General features: G+C 42.3%; 2 protein-coding genes across 2 annotated transcripts; both read right to left on the reverse strand.

Annotated features, from left to right (window-relative positions):
• Positions 1-2,195: 2,195 nt before the first annotated feature.
• On the reverse strand, positions 2,196-9,145 carry LOC135544305 (U4/U6.U5 tri-snRNP-associated protein 1-like). Its single transcript, XM_064971811.1, has 20 exons — positions 8,531-9,145; positions 8,040-8,094; positions 7,901-7,956; positions 7,646-7,772; positions 7,438-7,540; positions 7,231-7,308; positions 6,899-6,998; positions 6,623-6,768; positions 6,143-6,349; positions 5,824-5,933; positions 5,611-5,747; positions 5,374-5,498; positions 5,012-5,179; positions 4,684-4,794; positions 4,394-4,481; positions 4,166-4,256; positions 3,824-3,959; positions 3,595-3,684; positions 3,217-3,338; positions 2,196-2,439 (listed from the first exon to the last, which is right to left on the reverse strand). The coding sequence occupies exons 1-20, from the start codon at positions 8,802-8,804 to the stop codon at positions 2,421-2,423; spliced, it is 2,343 nt and encodes a 780-aa protein (XP_064827883.1). The 5' UTR covers positions 8,805-9,145; the 3' UTR covers positions 2,196-2,420.
• Positions 9,146-9,690: 545 nt separating this feature from the next.
• si:dkey-175m17.6 (N-acetyllactosaminide beta-1,3-N-acetylglucosaminyltransferase 2) lies at positions 9,691-13,842 on the reverse strand. The gene is made up of 2 exons (XM_064971812.1): positions 12,489-13,842; positions 9,691-11,798 (listed from the first exon to the last, which is right to left on the reverse strand). Exon 2 carries the CDS (start codon positions 11,790-11,792, stop codon positions 10,455-10,457), a length of 1,338 nt encoding a protein of 445 aa, XP_064827884.1. The 5' UTR covers positions 11,793-11,798; positions 12,489-13,842; the 3' UTR covers positions 9,691-10,454.
• Between the last annotated feature and the right edge of the window lie 6,981 nt (positions 13,843-20,823).

Raw genomic sequence — 20,823 nt, forward strand, 5'->3', positions numbered from 1 at the left:
CCATGGTTCATTGGACAAAGTCCATGAGGAAAATTCATGGCGGTTTTGGATAAACACCGAAAATAAGGTCTGTGGTAAACAGGTTTAGGAGATCTTATACGTTTTGTTCTTTGAGATACTCTTCATCAGCAAATGGCCACTTTGAAGAATTTAAGTAATAATAAAAACAAATCACAAAGGCTTCATAATTCATAAAGGTCATGTTAACTGGTATCTCATAGAACAAAAAGCATAATATCTCCTAACCTCAGACCATATTTTAGGCGTTTATTCCAAAACCGTATTATGTCCCCATTCATTTTGCGCATAGGGTTGGCTGAACAAACCGGAGACAACTTATTTTCTGGTTTTAGGACTACAAGCTGGCGAGCTCTATCGCCATCAGCTGCTAGCGTTGAGTGATGTTCAACAGCAGTATCCAAGCTCAGGCCCTCAGTGGTGGTGTCATAATACCCATAAAACCTAGCGGTCAAACAGGGAAATGGTTCCAATTGTTTTTCAACCATTAATTTTGCTCATAGGGGATTTTAGAAACTTAAAATAAGGGCTGTTTTGTGTAGGCTTACCCTGACATAACATTTTGATAATAGAGATTCCCATCTCGGATGTGGGGTTATGGTATGGGCAGGCATAAGCTACGGACAACGAACACAATTGCATTTTATCGATGGCTATTTGAATGCACAAAAATACTATGATGAGTTCCCGAGGCCAATTGTGAGGCCCAAAAGGGGTGTCCAAAAGTGGACACCCTTCAAATCAGGGGATTCAGATATTTCAGCCACACCCGTTGCTGACAGATGTATAAAATTGAGCGCACAGCCATGCAATCTCCATAGACAAACATTGTCATTATAACGTTCCGTACGGAAGAGCTCAGGGACTTTCAACATGGCACCGGCATAGTATGTCACCTTTCCAACAAGTCAGTTCATCAAATGTATGCCCCGGTAGAGCTGCCCCGGTCAACTGTAGGTGTTGTTATTGTGAAGTGGAAATGTCTAGGAGCAACAACAGCTCATTCCGTGAAGTGGTAGGCCACACAAGCTCACAGAACGGAACCATCGAGTCCTGAAGCGTGTAAAACTGTCTGTCCTTGGTTGCAACACTCACAGAGTTCAGAACTGCCTCACAAAGCAACGTCAGCAAAATAACTGTTTTTTGGGAGCTTAATGAAATGGGTTTCCATGGCAGAGCAGCCGCACACAAGCCTAAGATCACCATGCGCAATGCCAAGCGCCGGCTGTGTAAAGCTCGCCCCCATTTAGACTCTGGAGCAGTGGAAACGTGTTCTCTGGAATGATGAATCTCGCTTCAACATCTGGCAGTACAACACTACCTGCCTGAATGCATACTGTAAAGTTAGGTGGAGGGGTAATAATGGTCTGGGACCGTTAAAAGTAAAATGGCACCGCTTCGTAAAATGTAAAATGGCACCGCTTGGTTTGCTTAATAAGGAATTTTAAGTGATTTTTTACTTTTGATACTTAAGTATATATTTTGCAATTACATGTACTCTTGATACTTAAGTATATTTCAAACCAAATACTTATTCAACAAAAGACTTATTCAAGTAGTATTTTACTGGGTGACTTTCACTTGAGTAATTTTCTATTCAGGTATCTACTTTTACTCAAGTATGATAATTGGGTACTTTTTCCACCACTGGGTTTTCTCATGTGTCTGGAAGTAGCTAGCAATCTAGCCAACGTTAGCCAGTTAACTTGGGCGCTTGACTGCCGTTGTGAGGTCAGAACGCTATCAACCCTACTCCCCAGGCAGAGCGTCCAGTGTGCGCTCCGAACGCTCCGAGAGCAGAACGCTCTGAATTTACGTAAACCCAGAGCACGCTCCAGATTGAGTTTACAAACACAACCAATGTCATTAAATAAAACTACGTAATATACACAACTGAAATAATTGTATTTTATAGTAAATCCTATATGGACCTGACAGAGACAATGCAATACATTGGCAATTGAATGTTCACTATTTGGGGATTTTGAAGCTCAAAACATGTCATTTCATAATGCATGTGTACAAAAATAAAAAGAACTGAAAAACATTATTTTTTTAAAGAATCTAACCAAATCCAAATTCAAAAAGCACTAATCGCTCAGCACTACTAGTCAGATATGTACCTTCAACTGCAAGCATTCACATGCTGCAAACATCTGTAAACAAACCAGACAAAGTCATGTCAAATCTTTAATGTATGTAAATAACAAATTATAATCATTGTAGACATAAATTCAGGGTCAAAAGCAACAACAACATTCTTTACACACACAACAGTAATAGGCCGCTACTTGATTTTATTCAATAAGGAAAATAAACTTAACATCAGTTTGTTTGTATGCGTGTCTGTGTAATGGTGCACGGCACACGTCCTCACTGGTCAGATCCCTCCTCAGCCACATTTATTTGGTGATGTTGTTTCTGGGGAAAGAGGAGGATTACAGATAAAGCATATTAAGAGTGAAACAAGACAGTGTGACGAATAACTAGGTACATACTCAGTTCACATTCTCCTTAAAATTAAAAACATTGAAATGAAATAACCTGAGCTGTTACTTGCAACCCTGCTCTGTGTAATCCACGAATGGGAAACTGATGGGGTGGGGCCACAAAAAAAGGGGGATACATTTAGCCCAATCAGAACTCATGAGGGACCGCAGTGGCTCGTGGGTCTGCGTTCCCACACACAGTCAGCCAGCCAGCCTTTTGGGGAGCCCCAAGTGACATTTTGCTGTAAAAAGTTGTTTTAGAGTTCATTTCCTGCACGTTTACACATTTTGCCATGGGCAGAGAGAAAGGTTTGCAGTTTTTAATATAACTGAGTGGGGGTGACTAACAGAATCAACAGGGGCCCGCCGGTTGGTCATTTTACCATGAGTACTACAAAATTCAGATAACTGGCCACTAGACTAATTTAACAATTTAAAAAATGTTTGCAGACACGGGTAAAATGAGTATCAGTCAGTGACTGACAGAGAAACTGCTGATGCACAACCAAATTTCAAAATTGCACCTTGTGTATTCTACTATTCATATTCTCAACAGTAAGTTGAGACCCAAACTGAGTTCCGACAAAAAGGGGGATGCCAGTTGCCCATCCCAGGTTTAATTAATCACAAAAAGTGGCACTGTAATTAGACTAGAAATACATACAAGACAGGGTGAAAGAAAAAATAAAGAGGTTTATAAAATACTCACGCATTCATGCTCTTCCCACTCCCACTCAGAACAATGTAGGGGGTTTTCTGTGACTTCTGTTTCTCCTGAAGCAAAGCGACAGTTCCCAGAGGGGTATCGCTACTGCTCATCTTCTTCAGCAGCTGATAAGAGACACGTGGGGGGAGAGGTATTTAAATACATACTCGGTCAAACCACTGACTAGACTGGAAGCTTGCTAGGTCATATCCTCAAGGACTCAAATTGGGCAAGCCCTGCAACATTAATTTTCTAGTAAGGCCTGGAAATAAAGTGTCATTCAATTGAAAGCCATATGTGATGAACAGTATCAGATAAAAAAAATTAAGTTCAGATTTCAGTTAAAATAAATAATCTTTGAGTGAGCTTAGTTAGACATACCGCTTCCTCTTCTAGCTTTTTCATCCTCCTCTCAGTCTTCATCTTGCCAGACCCCTTCCCATGGAACCGATGTGAGAGCTGCCGGAAAGCCTAGAGAAAGAATAGGGCTAGCGTGAAATATTCTCAATGAGCACCATTTACCTAGATTAAAAACAGCAATTGACACATTTGACAAAAATCATCATTCTACATGTCAATGATTTTAAGGGAATTTTAAATAACAATGTACCTCTTTGGGAGTGAGCTTCCGTCCAGATTCATCCACATACTCAATCTTGACATCTGGCTTGTAGGCGTCCTTCTCCTTGAAGTCCTGGGTGAAGCCTCTATATTCCTCCCTCCGACTGTACTTGTCATCTATCGTCCTAGAGTTGGAGAAACAAGGACAGAGTATTCCATGGAGGCTAACAGGTTTTCATACATTACACGAGCAACCCAGGCTTTGAGCCCCAAAAGAAAAGTAAATTACTAAATACATGCCATTTTATTTATGTCGTAACTTTTACAAAGTGTGTGAGAAAGTGGTGATTATTTAACTAGCATATAAGCACAAAAAGTAAAGGTAGCTCACATCTTGTCCTCAATGCTGTAGTTATCATTGGGCAGGGCACCGGTCGGCGCACGGACACGGGATATCTTCTGCATTTGAGTGTCCAAGAGACCTAAGGGAGAGAAGAAGAGTATATGAGAGCATGAACAAAACTATGGAGATAGGAGACGAGAGGAATAAATAAAAACACTACGGTCCTTTTCTAAACAAATACTGTCAAAGTGGGGACGTCTACCCCCAATCACTTACCCTTATTCTTGCAGAGCGCCAAGGCAGCAGCCAGTCCAGAGTTGACAATGGGTTCTTCATCCAGGATGGTGGTCGAGGCTGTGGCAAACTACAAGATAGAAGTAAGAGGCAAGTCAAGCACACCCAGCGGACACGTTTTCACTTCAGTAGTTCAGGGGGAAAAAGATTTGCGTATTCTTATGGGTCATGGTATGTTATTCTCTATATTACCTACAAGAGGACTCCAAATGAGCACTACTGGTAAATGCATGGGAATATGCATGAGACTACAAGGCAGTAGGATGACTCACATCAGGCTGCTTCTGCTCCTCATCCACGTTGACGATGCTCCAGCCAACATTCTCATCCCCGTCGGAGTCTGAACCGCCAGCGCCATCTCTCTCCGCCTCCTGCTCGAAATCCTACAACAGAAGAATACAGTTTATACAAGAGACAAACCAGTGTTCAAGTGCAAACACACAGAGCTCATGGTTATTTCAATTCTCCCTACTGAGCACATTAAAATACAATTGGAATCGCTTCCTTGTTCATGAGGTGGTCATGTGCCAATTCTAATGAGGTACTTTTTTTTTTTTTTATAAACAGTTCGCTATAGCCCGTCTCTTGCACTGTACCCACCATGATGTCCTCCTGGTCCTCTCGGTTTCCCGACAGGCCGTAGGTGGGGATGTCACCCAGAGTTCTGCAGAACTCAGAGGTGGCATTGAACACAATGTTCAGGTTGTTCTTGTCTTCTTCATTGTCACTGTCGTCCCCTCTTGCAAGCCCTCGGACCTGCTCTGCCACCTGAGGGCCAAGAGAGTGAGAACAACGTTTAAACATTTATTGGTGATTAAATATCACAACAGATTTGTTAGTAATCCACTCAATATTGCGGTTTTCCATTGTCAAAGGAAAGATCCTATCCAGTATACTGATCTTTGGCCACAGTGATATTCTAGCATCGTAAAGAGGAACAGCTCTGAACAGAATGCTCACACCTTTTCCCCAGAGTTTTTGAGCAGCTGTTTCTGTTTGAGTTTTCGCTGTTTCTCCAGCTGCTTTTGCAGCTCCTGCTCTGCCTCGTCCTCCTCCAGCACAGCCGGATCAGGGGGGGTGAAGTTCTCTGAAGGAAAAATAAAGAGTAAGTGTTGTCATAATATTGAAGTAAACCATGCATGAGTGAACCAGACATGTATTTAGCTCATCACTAAACCACTAACAGATGTCTCCCTCACCATCGTCACTGATGTCCATGTCCGCCATCCTGATGTCATCTGACTGTTGGGGTACATCTAGTCCCGGTATGATGACACGCTCCTTCACCCCTTCCTGGCCCTCCTCATCCAACTGCTTGCGACCCCGACCCCGAGCCCTGAAGAAGAGAGAAAGAGTCAGACAAAAAAAAAAGGCTACTCCATCATTCATATTGAAGCTGATGGGAGCAGAACCTGGAGCCAAAGTCGGTGTTGCGTGTGTCGTCTAATTGGAGCTCATCAGGCAATGCCTTCTCCTTCTTCCTGATCTTCCTGACACGCTGCTTGGTCTTCTTAAAGCCCACCTATAATAACAAAATAAGTAAGAACCCGTCTGTGAATAATGACAACAATTAACGATAACTCAGGTGTGAACAATTTTCCAAAAACACACACACAGACTTAATATTCAAAAGAAAACACATTCAAGCAGTACATCTGAGACAAGAGCAAACATTTACAAAGGACAGCTTCCAAGGCCCTCTCCAGAGCACCCCCTACCCACAGCTCTCACCATCTCCTGGGGTGTGTAGTACTCTGAGGCAATAGCGAGTACAGGCATCTCCAGGGACTGGGCCTGGTTCCTCAGGGTCTCCCTGATGGCCTGGAGCTCCCGTTCCCGTTCCCCCTCAGCACAGCCCCCTTTGCTCAGCCGGAAACTCTTCTTCTTCTCTCCATCGATCTCCTCATCATACTTGCCCAGCACAGTACGCGGCTTGAACTGCAGAGGTGAACATTGCACAGTGAGATTGAATGAAGCGGTGAGAATGACATAGAAGTATTTCAGAAATAATGAAAAACGAAGTTGACACTTCATGCCTTACCCTAACCATGTCATCCACACCCTCTCGTCCTTACCCTAACCATGTCATCCACACTCTCTCGTCCTTACCGTAACCATGTCATCCACACCCTCTCGTCCTTACCCTAACCATGTCATCCACACTCTCTCGTCCTTACCGTAACCATGTCATCCACACTCTCTCGTCCTTACCGTAACCATGTCATCCACACTCTCGTCCTCTTCATAGGCTTTGTAATCAGGCTTTTTCTTCTTCAACTCCACATTCTTCTCAGCATTTTCTTTATCCACCAGACCCACATTTACAAGAACATCGCCCCCCTCTTCATCAAGCACACCTGAAAGACACAGAAAAGGGGCAATGAGTGGGTGGGCATGTACCACTATGTTTATGATGTGGGTCTGGCTTAAGCATGGTCTTCATTAATATATTTGTGTGTTATTGGTAACATTTCAACCTGCTCTCACCTTTGTCTTGCAGTGTGAGAATGACAGTCTCCCCTTCATTAAATGACTCCATCTTGTGCTGGACAGTGAGACCCTTTAGGTCCCGGGAGCTGTAAGCGACCTATAACAAAGACACGCAGAAGAACATAAGACCTAGAGGCATTCTCTCACATCAGATCACTTAACGACCCAGTCTGCACAAAATCAAGACATAAAGTGCCTCCCTTAGGGGTAGTGACTTCACAGGGGGGGACTGGCATATTGCCGGAATGCTGTTTATATCTAGCTTGCAATCACACACAAAACAGTAAGTTAAGCAGTTGAGATATTCATCACACGAGAGCAGATTTTACCTTCTTGGTCTGTCCAAACTCCTCCTCCACCAGATTGCTCACACCAAACTCCTCATCCATCTCCTGCAGAAGCTTGGCCTATAGGGAAAAGGAAATAAAGGAACCAATTAAAAACTGAATACAAAATAACATCATGACTAATACACACAAACAGCTCCTTTCATCTCACAGCCCTCATCCTTCCCCCATGGTTTCCACCCTACTCACTCTCTTCTCTGCCAGTTCTTTCTCTTTGGACATCTTCCGGCTCCTCTCAACCCAGGCAACAGTGTCATCCAGCCAGTCTTCTTCTGCTAAGGTCTTCACTTTCCTGAAAATCACAGCAGGAGAGGAAGAGAAAAAGAAAATGAATTGGATCACTAACTACTATAGTCCAAGTTGGTGTACGTACAGCCTTCCTGCCGTTAGATCTTACCCCAGTTTCTTATTGAGGAGCCTCTTTTCCTTCAGAGCTGCCAGTTTCTCCCTCATCTCTTTCTGCTGTTTAATGTACACTGGGTTGATCGTCTCAGCAACAATTGGCTGCTCCTTTGTGCCGAGCTCTGGGGCAGCAGACAGGGAGGGGTGAGTCAGTAAAATTACAAATCAGCAAGTCTCACATGACCTTACTACTACAAACATGGTCATCTAGTTCTAGTCAGACAAGTAACATGGCTCAAGTTTGTCTCACCTTTAGTGGTGTCAGTCATTTCCAGAGGCTTCAGACCAAGCTTGGCCCTCAGCTTGCTGTTAGAAAGAAAACCAGGGAAGAGTTATTCAGAATTCACCATCACCAGTGCTCCATCATTCAATGTCTGTCTTTCTCTTACTTTGTCTCTTCAATGGTAAGCGATGCATCTCCACTTGCAGACTGTGGTGCAATTTCTAGAGGAAAATAACAATTGAAGTTAACAACACAGGAGAAAACCTGGCACCTTCGATGTCATATATGCAATAGGTCAGACTATATTTAAGCAATAAGGCCAGAGGGGGTGTGGTATATGGCCAATATACCACAGTTAAAGGCTGTTCTTAAGCACGACAATGTGGAGTGCCTGGATACAGCCCTTAGGCGTGGTATACTGGCCATATACCACAACCCCCCGAGGTGCCTTATTGCCATTATAAACTGGTTACCAACAATAATTAGCAAAAATACATGTTTTGTCATACCCATGGTATACATTCTGATATACCACGGCTGTCTGCCAATCATCATTCAGGACTCGAATCACCTAGTTTATAATTGAGTGTATTGCGCACTGATAGGACGTAGTTATGAATGTTTGTACGTGGAAATCTGCATGACTGATGTATTTACCTGTGCCCTCACATCCGGGCTCCACTTTTTCTTTCTTTACGCGAGGCTCCCCAGTACTCCTCTCCCCTTTACTGCGACCGTCTCTCTCGGAACCCCGTACACTCCTTTCCTTCGATCTGGACCGTTTCCTTTTCTCCCGCTCTCGGTTGCCATCTCGTTCCTTGTCCCTCTCCCGGTCCTTATGACGGTGTTTTTTGTGTTCGCGGTGTCCACGTTCTTCGGCATCCTTATCTTTATCACGGCCCTTTTCCTTGTGCTTTTTCGACGAACCCATCTTCCTTGTTATGTTCTGTAAAATTGCTTTCTAACTAGTTTAAAAAAAAATACTACTAACTTTACCTGTCCGTATGCAACAGCTAACGTTTATATTCGCTAGCTAAGCTAACGTGCCAGCGATTGTTGACAGTCAGTAGACGATGAAGATATATTTTTTAAGTTATCTGGCTAGAGGAAAAACGTAAAACTATAATCAAACACATTGCTCGTAAAACCCCATCTCAGGGCAAGCTGCAACAAATTATTTAAGCAAGTGTTTACTTACGTGTGAACAAAAACACAAATCGCACTGGAAACGAGTGGACGACCTGAGAATGACCTTTTGAGATTTATTTCCGGGGTCAAATGAAACGTCACTTCAGAACAAAGACTTTTTGTTGTTGAATGAACTATGTGAGAAAACCGACTCCTGATACTTCCATCTGAAGTACACGAAGTGATTTCGTTTTCCCTAGGTTGTGTTGATGAATAAGTCAATTTGCAGGTAATATTTTAGAGTTATATTTGTGGTTTTGATGAAATCCTACTGTTGTGAAAATACCAACTTCACCCTGTGACATTTTGTTTGACACAGTGAAGTAGAGTGAACTAGGCCAATGTTTTGTTGAAAATAAAAATAGAAGTTATAAGGTGAAAAATAATCTTTTTTTTTTCATTTGCAAGTCTCATGATATATGATAGTGTGTCATACAAAATCTATGACTGTTATTAAAAGGTATTTTCATATACATAACACACCACTTGAGAATAGCCAGCACAAATACCGTAGGGTTAAATTGTAAAAAGCCTATAACAACTACTTCAATTTCACATGAATAAATATGTTTCTATCTACATGTAAAATACAATTATGTATTTATTTGAACATCAAGCAAAAATTCACCTGACAGTTGAATTGATTTTATTGGAATTGGAATGAAACAGACTTAAAATGTCTTGATGACATGTTCTGAGTAAATTAACTAACTTAAGCATCGAGGGTTGAAGCTATGGTCACTGCCCTAATGGCAGTGGTGGAAAAAGAGCCCAATTGTCATACTTGAGTAAAAATAAAAAATAAACCTTAATAGAAAATGACTCAAATAAAAGTGCAAGACACACAGTAAAATACTACTTGAATAAGTCTAAAAGTATTTGGTTTTAAATATACTTAAGTATCAAAAGTACATGTAATTGCTCAAATATACTTAATTATCAAAAGTATAAATCTTCTCAAATTCCTTATATTAGGCAAACCAGGCGGCATGATTTTCTTGTTTTTTTTAAATGTACATATAGCCAGGGGCTTACTACAACACTCAGACAATATTTACAAACAAAGCATTTGTATTTAGTGAGTCCGCCAGATCAGAAACAGTAGGGATGATCAGGGATGTTCTTTTGATAAGTGCATGAATTGAACCATTTTCCTGTCCTGCTAATTAAAAATGTAACGAGTACTTTTAGGTGTCAAGGAAAACATGGAATAAAAAGTACATTATGTTCTTTAGGTATGTAGTGGAGTAAAAGTTGACAAAACATAAATAGTCAAGTAAAGTACAGATACCCTCAAAAACTACTTAAGTAGTACTTCAAAGTATTTGTACTTAAGTACTTTACACCACAGCCTAATGGCCGTGGTCTGGTGCCCCACCCTTTTATAGTTTCTTCAGCATGGTGAGGGTGAACTCTGCAGCCTCCTCCATAGCGTGAGCATCTCTTTAGGGTTTCGCTTATGAACCAGCAGCACAGAGCTGTAAGCACAAGGCTTCTCCCTCTCTGTTTCTGGGAGATCAAAGGTATAAAATCCAGGGTGATGGATGGGGGCCACCCCAAGTCTGTGGAGGCACATGCCCAGATACACATCATCGATGGGGAACAGATGCACCCTCTCTGACACTTGTCTCAGACGCATAGCAAGTTCACCAGAGTACACCACTCCTCCTCCACCAGCATATGGTGGGTATGCACCTTTGTAAAAACTCTCTGAGATATAGTATTTGGTGGTTGGCTGTCGGTTTGGCATTGCATTCTGAATTACATCCCCCACAAATAAATCCTTTATCTTCTCAGTTTTGTTCCTATCTGCGCTCCACATGCCGTTCTCCTCCCTCTGTTTATGCAGGTAGTCCAGGAGGGAACTTGTCCTAACAAAAACATCATCATCGCCCTTGAAGACAAACTGTGCCCCTGGACAGTGGTTCTGAAGCCAATGCCAGAAAAGCAGATCTTTCAGGGTCAGGTTAAAGAAAGTGTCCCTGAAGTCCCACTGCAGGATGTCCCCATACTGCTGGCTCTCCAGCATCAGGAGGCCCCCAAGGTCTGGGTGAGGGCCCGTTGTCGAGTCCTGTCTACCCAGCAGAAATACTGTACGCACCAGCCCACCTCTCCCCCCGAGCTCTCCCTTCACCCAGCCACTTCTCCCCCATGTTTCCCGGATAGCCTGCCTGTTCTCAAAGTTACCCACCTGGGATTTGATGGCCATTAGCAGCATAGGTAACTCCGGCCCAGTGCTTTCATTGCCAGCACACACTCTGGGCTGGTTCATGAGGAAGGGGTACACCCTGCAATGCATGGACTGGACGAATGCCCTCATCTGCTCTGGCAGGGTATTGAAGTCAGGTAGGTGAGGCAGCCAGCACTTGTCTGGGCCACAGTCTGAGGTGACCTCCATCTCTGGTGGCTGAGTGCTAAGCCTTGTGATCATACCTGCAGTTGAGTTGCCCCTCAAAATGGGGTTATTGTGCCGGTCCCAGAGATGCTGAAGCCGGTTCCACAAAGCACTGTCCTCCAGGCGAAGGTTCCAGAAGGGGCCCAGGGGATGGGAGGCCAGTGCCCCAGAGTTGGCAGAGACCCCTGGGGCAACAAAGTGGATAGGTAGGTGGGGAGGGGAATAGGATATGGATACAAATATGGACACCATGATATAAATCAGGAGATGTCCCATCATCACACAGGGCATGAGGCAGAGGCACAAGATCGTTCCATTGCATCGGCATCGGGCCATTGGCTGCTGTATGTAGTAGGACATGAATAGAAAGAATGAAAAGAGAGAGAGAGAGATAGAGGAGAGGGGGGGTTAGCAACTCACTGGCAAAAAAAACATGAGCATATAAACTGGTTAAATAAAGAGCATAAGTATTTATCAAAATGAGGTACTTTGTTTTATTAATGTGAGACCAATAAGGGGATACAGCCAGTCAGAACTAGAGGCAACTGCAGGTCTCTGAGGGTCAGTGTCCTAGGTGATGCTCCAGAGAGGCTTGTTATCTGTGCTTGGCCAAGGACTCAGAGCATCACACAGCCCAAGATATTTACATCATGTACCTTTCAACACAACATTGATTAGGAAACCTGAAGGTATACCATGTTTCCTATTCCTCTAAAAGTTGGTGAAAATAAACTAACAAACATCCAGTTACCAGAGATATAACAACTTCCATGTAATACTCGTTTCAAGGATATTAACCCACATAGTTTTGTCTACATTTTGCTATTGTGAATGTATGTTTGCCATCATGAACCCCCCAAAAGATCAACAATCACATACAACTTAGAGGTTATAATGAATACATTAGGAATAATATCCAAAAGACAAAATGTAGACCTACATTATTAGCTAAAATACGGTTTCCATTACAACCGATTACATTAGCATACTGTTGTTCATTTTATAACAAGACTAAGGTCAGGAGTAACTTACAAAAAGTACTGTAGGCTCAGACGTGGAGAAGACGTGAGTATCAGTAGAGGAAAGAAAACGTTATTGAAGACCCATCATTTTGACTATTCGATCCTCTTATGCTTTTCTGCTCCTTTAGTGATGGCTGTAGACTAGGTTTACAGTAGGCGTCTTCTAAGAAGTCGAATACATAATAAACTAATATTAAACGTTGAATTAGAAAATGAACACCAGCAAAGTACAATAATCGAGCAAGCTGCATAGGTTGTTCATAGGCTAGTCAACATCCCAAGATTTAAGAAAATCATGACGCCTCATTTATCCATTGGTAGGAAAAGGAAAACCAAAATTGCCCATATTCTTTCCTACCGTCCCATTGAGTTGAATCAAAATAATTATATGAATTCTTAGCTTTGGTTAGCATTGTGTTCAATAGGTATCATTCATAGAGCTTGAAGAATGCAGGAAAAGCTCCGCAGGTCAATTCACCACAAGTCAGCATTTGCACGTAAGTTATGGATGGATGGCAACAAGGTAGAAGGCAAACCACACCCATAGGCCTACGACATCTGTCACGAGGGTATGAAATATGAGGCCACCACAAACACAAACAGTCAAATTCCTCCAAGCAGTAGGCTTATTGTAAAAATCATGGTATTTACAAATCACAGACCACATAGTTCCGTTCAGCATAGCTGTTTAACATATACATTCAGATTTACATTGTTCTGATTGCAGATTTGTATTTGACTATATGGTTTGATTGATGGATACAGACATAATAAGGGCAGCTTCATAATAATATATCATACTTTTTCGAGGACATCAGCCTATAGAGGAAAACATGTCTGCAATTATAAGGTCATAGGCTAAGTTGAGTTTGAATGTAAAAGATTACTTCAAAATGGACTCTTCTTTTCTCATGATATGGATTGTGAACATATAGCCTACTGCCTCAAGCTTCACCACTCTCTCTCTTTAGTTTTAACACACACGGAAAACACACATTGTACAAACCTGAATAAAACTCCCTCCCTCTAAGGCCATTTTAGTTTTAGCACTGTCGTGTTAACTGCATTGAGGGACACCCGTATCAGTATAATTTCTCTACCCCTAGATTCCTTGCCGGTCTATGGCCCTCCCTCCTCTCGCCCTGTCCCTTTTGCTCACCGAAACCTGCCATGGCCCACTCACTCTCTTCCCTGACATCATCAGTTTGTATGCAACGATGGAACCAAAGTTTGACCAAGGACATAGGTCCTTCGCAAGGCAACATCAAGTGTTTCCCAGTTTCAGTATGCCTGTACCTGTCTACTATTGTTGGCTGGAGAGGCTGTTGTCACACAGACCACATGCAGTGGATGTGAGTCCCAGAGTGGGGCTGCTGATTGATCTGCCCCCAGGGTACCTAATCACACCACCCTGCCTCCCAACCAACACTTATGTAATGGTGAACAGGGTGTATCCGGGTTCAGTGAAAATCTGATTCATCAATGGCAATCTGACAGTCCCACTGACTGTATAATGTAACTGTTCGATAATTTCCAAATTGGCACTCATGGCTTGAATGTCCAACAGTCACTGGGGAGAGAGCAGCAGCCTCTGTGCTTCTTCAGAGTATCACTCACTAATGTGCCATCATATTGATGAAGTCTTTTTTTGTGTTGATTTCACCTTTCACCTTCACATGTGCACATTTCCAATCAACAAAGTCCACAATATATACACTGAGTGTACAAAATATTAGGAACACCTTCCTAATATTGAGTTGCACCCCCTTTTGCCCTCAGAACAGCCTTAATTCACCGGGGCATGAAGTACCATGTGTCAAAAGCGTACCACAGGGATGCTGGCTCATGTTGACTCCAATGCTTCCCACAGTTGTGCCAAGTTGTCTGGATGTCCTTAGTGGTGGACCATTCATGATACACATGGGAAACTGTTGAGCGTGAAAAAGAAGCATTGCAGTTCTTGACACAAATTGGTGCGCCTGGCAGCCACTACCATACCTCGTTCAAAGACACTTACATATTTTGTCTTGCCCATTCACCCTCTGAATGGCACACATACACAATCCATGTATTAATTGTCTCAAGGTTTAAAACATCCTTCTTTAACCTGTCTCCTCCCTGTCATCTACACTGATTGAAGTGGATTTAACAGGTGACATAAACTAATAACTAATGTGTTGTATGCTCAGTGTATATATACTGAACAAAAATATAAATGCAACATGTAAAGTGTTGGTCCCATGTTTCATGAGCTGAAATAAAAGATCCCAGAAATGTTCCATATGCACAAAAAGCTTATTTCTCAAAAATGTTGTTCACAAATTTGATTACATTTATTGAGCATTTCTCCTTTTCCAAGATAATCCATCCATCTGGCAAGTGTAGCATATCAAGAAGTTGATTAAACAGCAGGATGATTACACAGCTGCACCTTGTGCTGAGGACAATAAAAGGCCACTAAAATGTGCAGTTTTGTCACACAACACAATGCCACAAATGTCTCAAGTTTTTAAGGAGCGTGCAATTGGCATGCTGACTGCAGGAATGTCCACCTGAGCTGTTGCCAGAGGAATGAGTGTTCCTTTCTCTACCATAAGTCGCCTCCAACATCGTTTTAAAGAATTTGGCAATATGTCCAACCGGCCTCACAACCGCAGACCACTTATAACCACGCTAGCCCAGGACCTCCACATCTGGCTTCTTTACCTGCGGGATCGTCTGAGACCAGCCACCCGGACAGCTGATGAAACTGAGGAGTATTTCTGTCTGTAATAAATCTCTTTTGTGAGGAAAAACTAATTATGATTGGCTGGGCTTGGCCCCCAAGTGGGTGGGCCTATGCCCTCCCAGGCCCACCCATGGCTGCGCCCCTGCCTAGTCATGTGAAATACATAGATTAGGGCCTAATTTATTTATTTAAATTGACTGATTGCCTTATATGAACTGTAACTCAGTAAAATAGTTGAAATTGTTGTATGTTGCATTTATATTTTTGTTCATTATAGATATGGATTTTTCATGTGTGTGCCATTCATACATAAAAAGTCATACTAGAAAGTATTGTCACAACAGATTCACATGGTTTGATGTAAAAAAAAATGTATTCCAATAAACAGTTCTGGTTTTTCATATTTTCCAGAAATTATACACAGTGGATGATTTTATATTCCAGCTATCTGTTTTTGTCCTGCACATGTTTTGGAGTGGCTGCAGAATCATTATCCTCTCCCTTTAACTTGTCCTTCATATACAATGGATTGTAATCCTGTAATCAAACATTAATATTGTTGGCATTAACATCACTGATTATTATTGTCGCTGAACAGCAATATCACAGTTTCTTTATCACAGTAAGTTGTAGGACAGAAGAATGTTCTCAAACATAAAGATTCTCCCCCTGAGCCATCAATAATGAACAGGATGAAAACCATACAGTTTGTATGCGTGTGCACACGGTCATACTGATATAGATCAACACATTTACATTTGAGTAATTTAGTGGAATGCTCTTATGTAGAGCAACTTACAGGAGATATTAGAGTTAAGTGCCTTGCTCAAGGGCACACACATAGATTTTTCATCTTGTTTTTTTCATCTAGCGACCTTTCGGTTACTGGCCCAATGCTTTTAACCACTAGGCTACCTCATGCCACATCCTTTCTCATGCACCGTGGCATTGAGCAGGTACACTGCAGTCTGGATTGATCAGAGGAAATATAAGCAGGGTTGAGAACATGCATGTCCAGATCGAATCAGTTGTTCTTAGTAAAATTCACAACTTTCCATCAGCTGAATGTGATGCTCTGATCACACCTGCCTAACAAAGCAGCATCATATTAATCACATTACACTCCATACAAAGATCACTGATCAAAGGTCCAGGAAGATAAAACTGTACATACAGGGAAGGGGACCCATTACTACAATATGAAAATAGTATTATCTGTTCATGAGAATCAATTGTTCAACGGGTTGGACAAAGTGAGAGTGTTACAACAGAGTCATCAGAGGCTGTCGGAACTGACCTTTTGATCTCCCAAGGATGCAGAGCAACAGGGTGAGAACACTACAGAACAGTTCTGATAGTTTCCCCACATCTTATGGACAGTTCTTACCCTCCTCATTAATAAAGGAGGATGTCTCTCATTTGTCATTTTTCCATCAGACGGTTATCAACATCATCCTTGATGTCAATATTTGGAACAGGAAATAAGAGAACAGTAGAAAACAAGCATTCAATACATACATGAATAAATCTAAAATCACACAAATCATCAATTCACAGATTTACAAGTTCCAAGGAAATCATACAACAGATCTTTGTTTAAATTGTTTGCTTCTTTTCATGTGCAAACTACAAATGGAAGATTCTTTACTCATCTCATGACAAGTTCTGTATTAAGTCCTTTGCGTCGCGTGAACTACAGGGAGAATGTTCAAGAAGCAGTCAGAGATTAAAGTGACATCTATACAGCTTCTCTTTTCTTTATCAAACGTATGACTAATCATTTTACCTCTGCGAAGCTTCTGAATTGTGTGGATGCCTGCTTTGCGTAAGCCCTGCATCTCTTTGACAAGGCTCATTCACAAAAGATCCCATTAGAAAGATGTAATTCAGATTAATTTAAAAGAACTGCAGGAAGAGAAACTCATTGTGGAGGTCACAGTGGAGTACGGCGTGTTGACACACAGCACACCTCTAGTGAGGTCTGGTGAGTGATTGAATAATACAGAGCAAAACTAAGCGCAGCTGGAGGTCATTGTTTCGGAAATACCTGGTAAAGGTAAGCTGACTGGATGTGCTTCTTCCAGACATCAACAGTCAAGAACTCACTCAGATGCACGTACGCACAAATGTGTGCACGTCATGAACAAACAGAAATGTAGAAAAATATAGATCAACACATCATTACGAAGTAGGCAGGAAAAAATTCCCAGAATCAATTACGTATTTAGAGACCAAACTATTTAACTGCAAAATGAATATGAATGGATGTTACATTGCTTTGGAAGACCAAACTATACACAGCTTAACCAAAGGCATTTTTGGTTTTAAGATTTCAGATTTCTTGCATTTCTTACCTAATGTGTTTACAAATTTGGAAAAAGGGCTACTGGCAGTTTTTCGACCAAAATGTGTTGAGGGAAATTATGCTTTTATAGCAAAACACTTATGGCATAAACTGATTCAGGCATAAACTGATTCAACCTCTTTATCCTATAGAACACTTATATGAAAGCCATATATGAAAGCCATAATCTCAAGTACAAAAGTTCAAGTTTTAAATACACATATTGTTGTTCTGGTGTTTTTTACAGCAGCAACACCCACCCATGAGCTAGGTTTTGTCTAGCCAATCACAGAGCATCCTCATCAAACTGAACCCTTTGGTATGTCTTGAGGTTGGGGACGAACTAAGTCTTTCTGCACCTAAATCAAATGAAACAACCATCTATAGGGGTCAAATAATCAGACAAGTGTGTGTGAACACCAAGAGATCATTAATATAATCTATGTCCACATGTCATACATAACAGCACCTTAATAGATCATAATTTGCAATAATGATCAGTAAATGTAAAATTTGTGAAAAGGAACCAAGGCATAGTCAGATAGACAGGAACTCATGGGTGACTAAACAACCCTCCATATTAAAAACAAGGATGGGTCTAACCTTAAGGACCAAGGCTGAGAACTATAACCAATATGCAGGAAGAGTGGGATTCACAGTGTACTCAATGATAAAGCTTTGTTATTGTTTTCACAGATTAAATCAATATTTCTAAAAGAACAATGCATAGTATTGTAGTAAAAGAGATTCAAACCTATAGAGGCAGATAGGAGCACAGAGCAGACACTGTAGGGCTAAAGAAGGGATAAGGTGTCACGTCAGAAGATAAGAGTAAAAGGGGCATAATTTTAAGTCTGCTACAAAGGATTGCCCCTTTCTGTTATCCTGAGCACTGTATAACATGGTATACAGCTGGGCTCTCCAACCCTGTTCCTAGAGAGCAACCGTCCGGTAGGTTTTCGCTACAACCCGAATCTAGCGCACCTGATTCCAATAATTAGCTGGTTGATATCCTACTTATCCTACTCCTCCTCTTTTCCTCTGGTGATGTAGAGGTGAATCCAGGCCCTGCAGTGCCTAGCTCCACTCCTATTCCCCAGGCGCTCTCATTGATGACTTCTGTAACCGTAATAGCCTTGGTTTCATGCATGTTAACATTAGAAGCCTCATCCCTAAGTTTGTTTTATTCACTGCTTTAGCACACTCTGCCAACCCGGATGTTCTAGCTGTGTCTGAATCCTGGCTTAGGAAGACCACCAAAAATTCTGAAATTTTCATCCCAAACTACAACATTTTCAGACAAGATAGAACTGCCAAAGGGGGCGGTGTTGCAATCTACTACAAAGATAGCCTGCAGAGTTCTGTCCTACTATCCAGGTCTGTACCCAAACAATTTGAACTTCTACTTTTAAAAATCTACCTCTCTAAAAACAAGTCTCTCACCGTTGCCGCCTGCTATAGACTACCCTCTGCCCCCAGCTGTGCTCTGGACACCATATGTGAACTGATTGCCACCCATCTAACTTCAGATCTCGTGCTGCTAGGCGACCTAAACTGGAACATGCTTAACACCCCAGCCATCCTACAATCTAAGCTTGATGCCCTCAATCTCACACAAATTATCAATGAACCTACCAGGTACCTCCCCAAAGCCGTAAACACGGGCACGCTCATGGATATCATCCTAACCAACTTGCCCTCTAAATACACCTCTGCTGTCTTCAACTAAGATCTCAGTGATCACTGCCTCATTGCCTGCATCCGTAATGGGTCAGCAGTCAAACAACCTCCACTCATCACTGTCAAACGCTCCCTGGAACACTTCAGCGAGCAGGCCTTTCTAATCGACCTGGCCGGGGTATCCTGGAAGGATATTGATCTCATCCCGTCAGTAGAGGATGCCTGGTTCTTTTTTTTAAATGCCTTCCTAACCATCTTAAATAAGCATGCCCCATTTAAGAAATTTAGAACCAAGAACAGATATAGTCCTTGGTTCTCCCGAGACCTGACTGCCCTTAATCAACACAAAAACATCCTATGGCGTTCTGCATTAGCATCGAACAGCCCACGTGATATGCAGCTTTTCAGGGAAGCCAGAAACCATTATACACAGGCAGTTAGAAAAGCCAAGGCTAGCTTTTTCAAGCAGAAATTTGCTTCCTGCAACACTAACTCAAAAAAGTTCTGGGACACTGTAAAGTCCGTGGAGAATAAGAACACCTCCTCCCAGCTGCCCACTGCACTGAAGATAGGAAACACTGTCACCACTGATAAATCCACTATAATTGAGAATTTCAATAAGATTTTCTACGGCTGGCCATGCTTTCTACCTGGCAACCCCTACCCTGGTCAACAGCACTGCACCCCCCACAGCAACTCGCCCAAGCCTTCCCCATTTCTCCTTCTCCCAAATCCAGTCAGCTAATGTTCTGAAAAATCTGGACCCTTACAAATCAGCCAGGCTAGACAATCTGGACCCTTTCTTTCTAAAATTATCTGCTGAAATTGTTGCCACCCCTATTACTAGCCTGTTCAACCTCTCTTTCGTGTCTTCTGAGATTCCCAAAGCAAGCTGCGGAAAGCAGCTGCGGTCATCCCCCTCTTTAAAGGGGGGGACACTCTTGACGCAAACTGCTACAGACCTATATCTATCCTACCATGCCTTTCTAAGGTCTTCGAAAGCCAAGTCAAGAAAGAGATTACCGACCATTTCGAATCTCACCATACCCTCTCTGCTATGCAATCTGGTTTCAGAGCTGGTCATGGGTGCACCTCAGCCACGCTCAAGGTCCTAAACGATATCTTAACCCGCCATTGATAAAAAACATTACTGTGCAGAGTTCAGTGTGTCAAATCGGAGGGTCTGCTGTCCGGACCTCTGGCAGTCTCTATGGGGGTGCCACAGGGTTCAATTCTTGGACCGACTCTCTTCTCTGTATACATCAATGATGTCGCTCTTGCTGCTGGTGAGTCTCTGATCCACCTCTATGCAGACGACACCATTCTGTATACTTCTGGCCCTTCTTTGGACACTGTGTTAACAACCCTCCAGGCAAGCTTCAATGCCATACAACTCTCCATCCGTGGCCTCCAATTGCTCTTAAATACAAGTAAAACTAAATGCATGCTCTTCAACCGATCGCTGCCTGCACCTGCCCGCCTGTCCAACATCACTACTCTGGACGGCTCTGACTTAGAATACGTGGACAACTACAAATACCTAGATGTCTGGTTAGACTGTAAATTCTTCTTCAAGACCCACATCAAACATCT

The sequence above is a fragment of the Oncorhynchus masou genome, chromosome 8 (assembly GCF_036934945.1).
Source record: "Oncorhynchus masou masou isolate Uvic2021 chromosome 8, UVic_Omas_1.1, whole genome shotgun sequence".
In the NCBI taxonomy this organism is placed as follows: domain Eukaryota; kingdom Metazoa; phylum Chordata; class Actinopteri; order Salmoniformes; family Salmonidae; genus Oncorhynchus; species Oncorhynchus masou.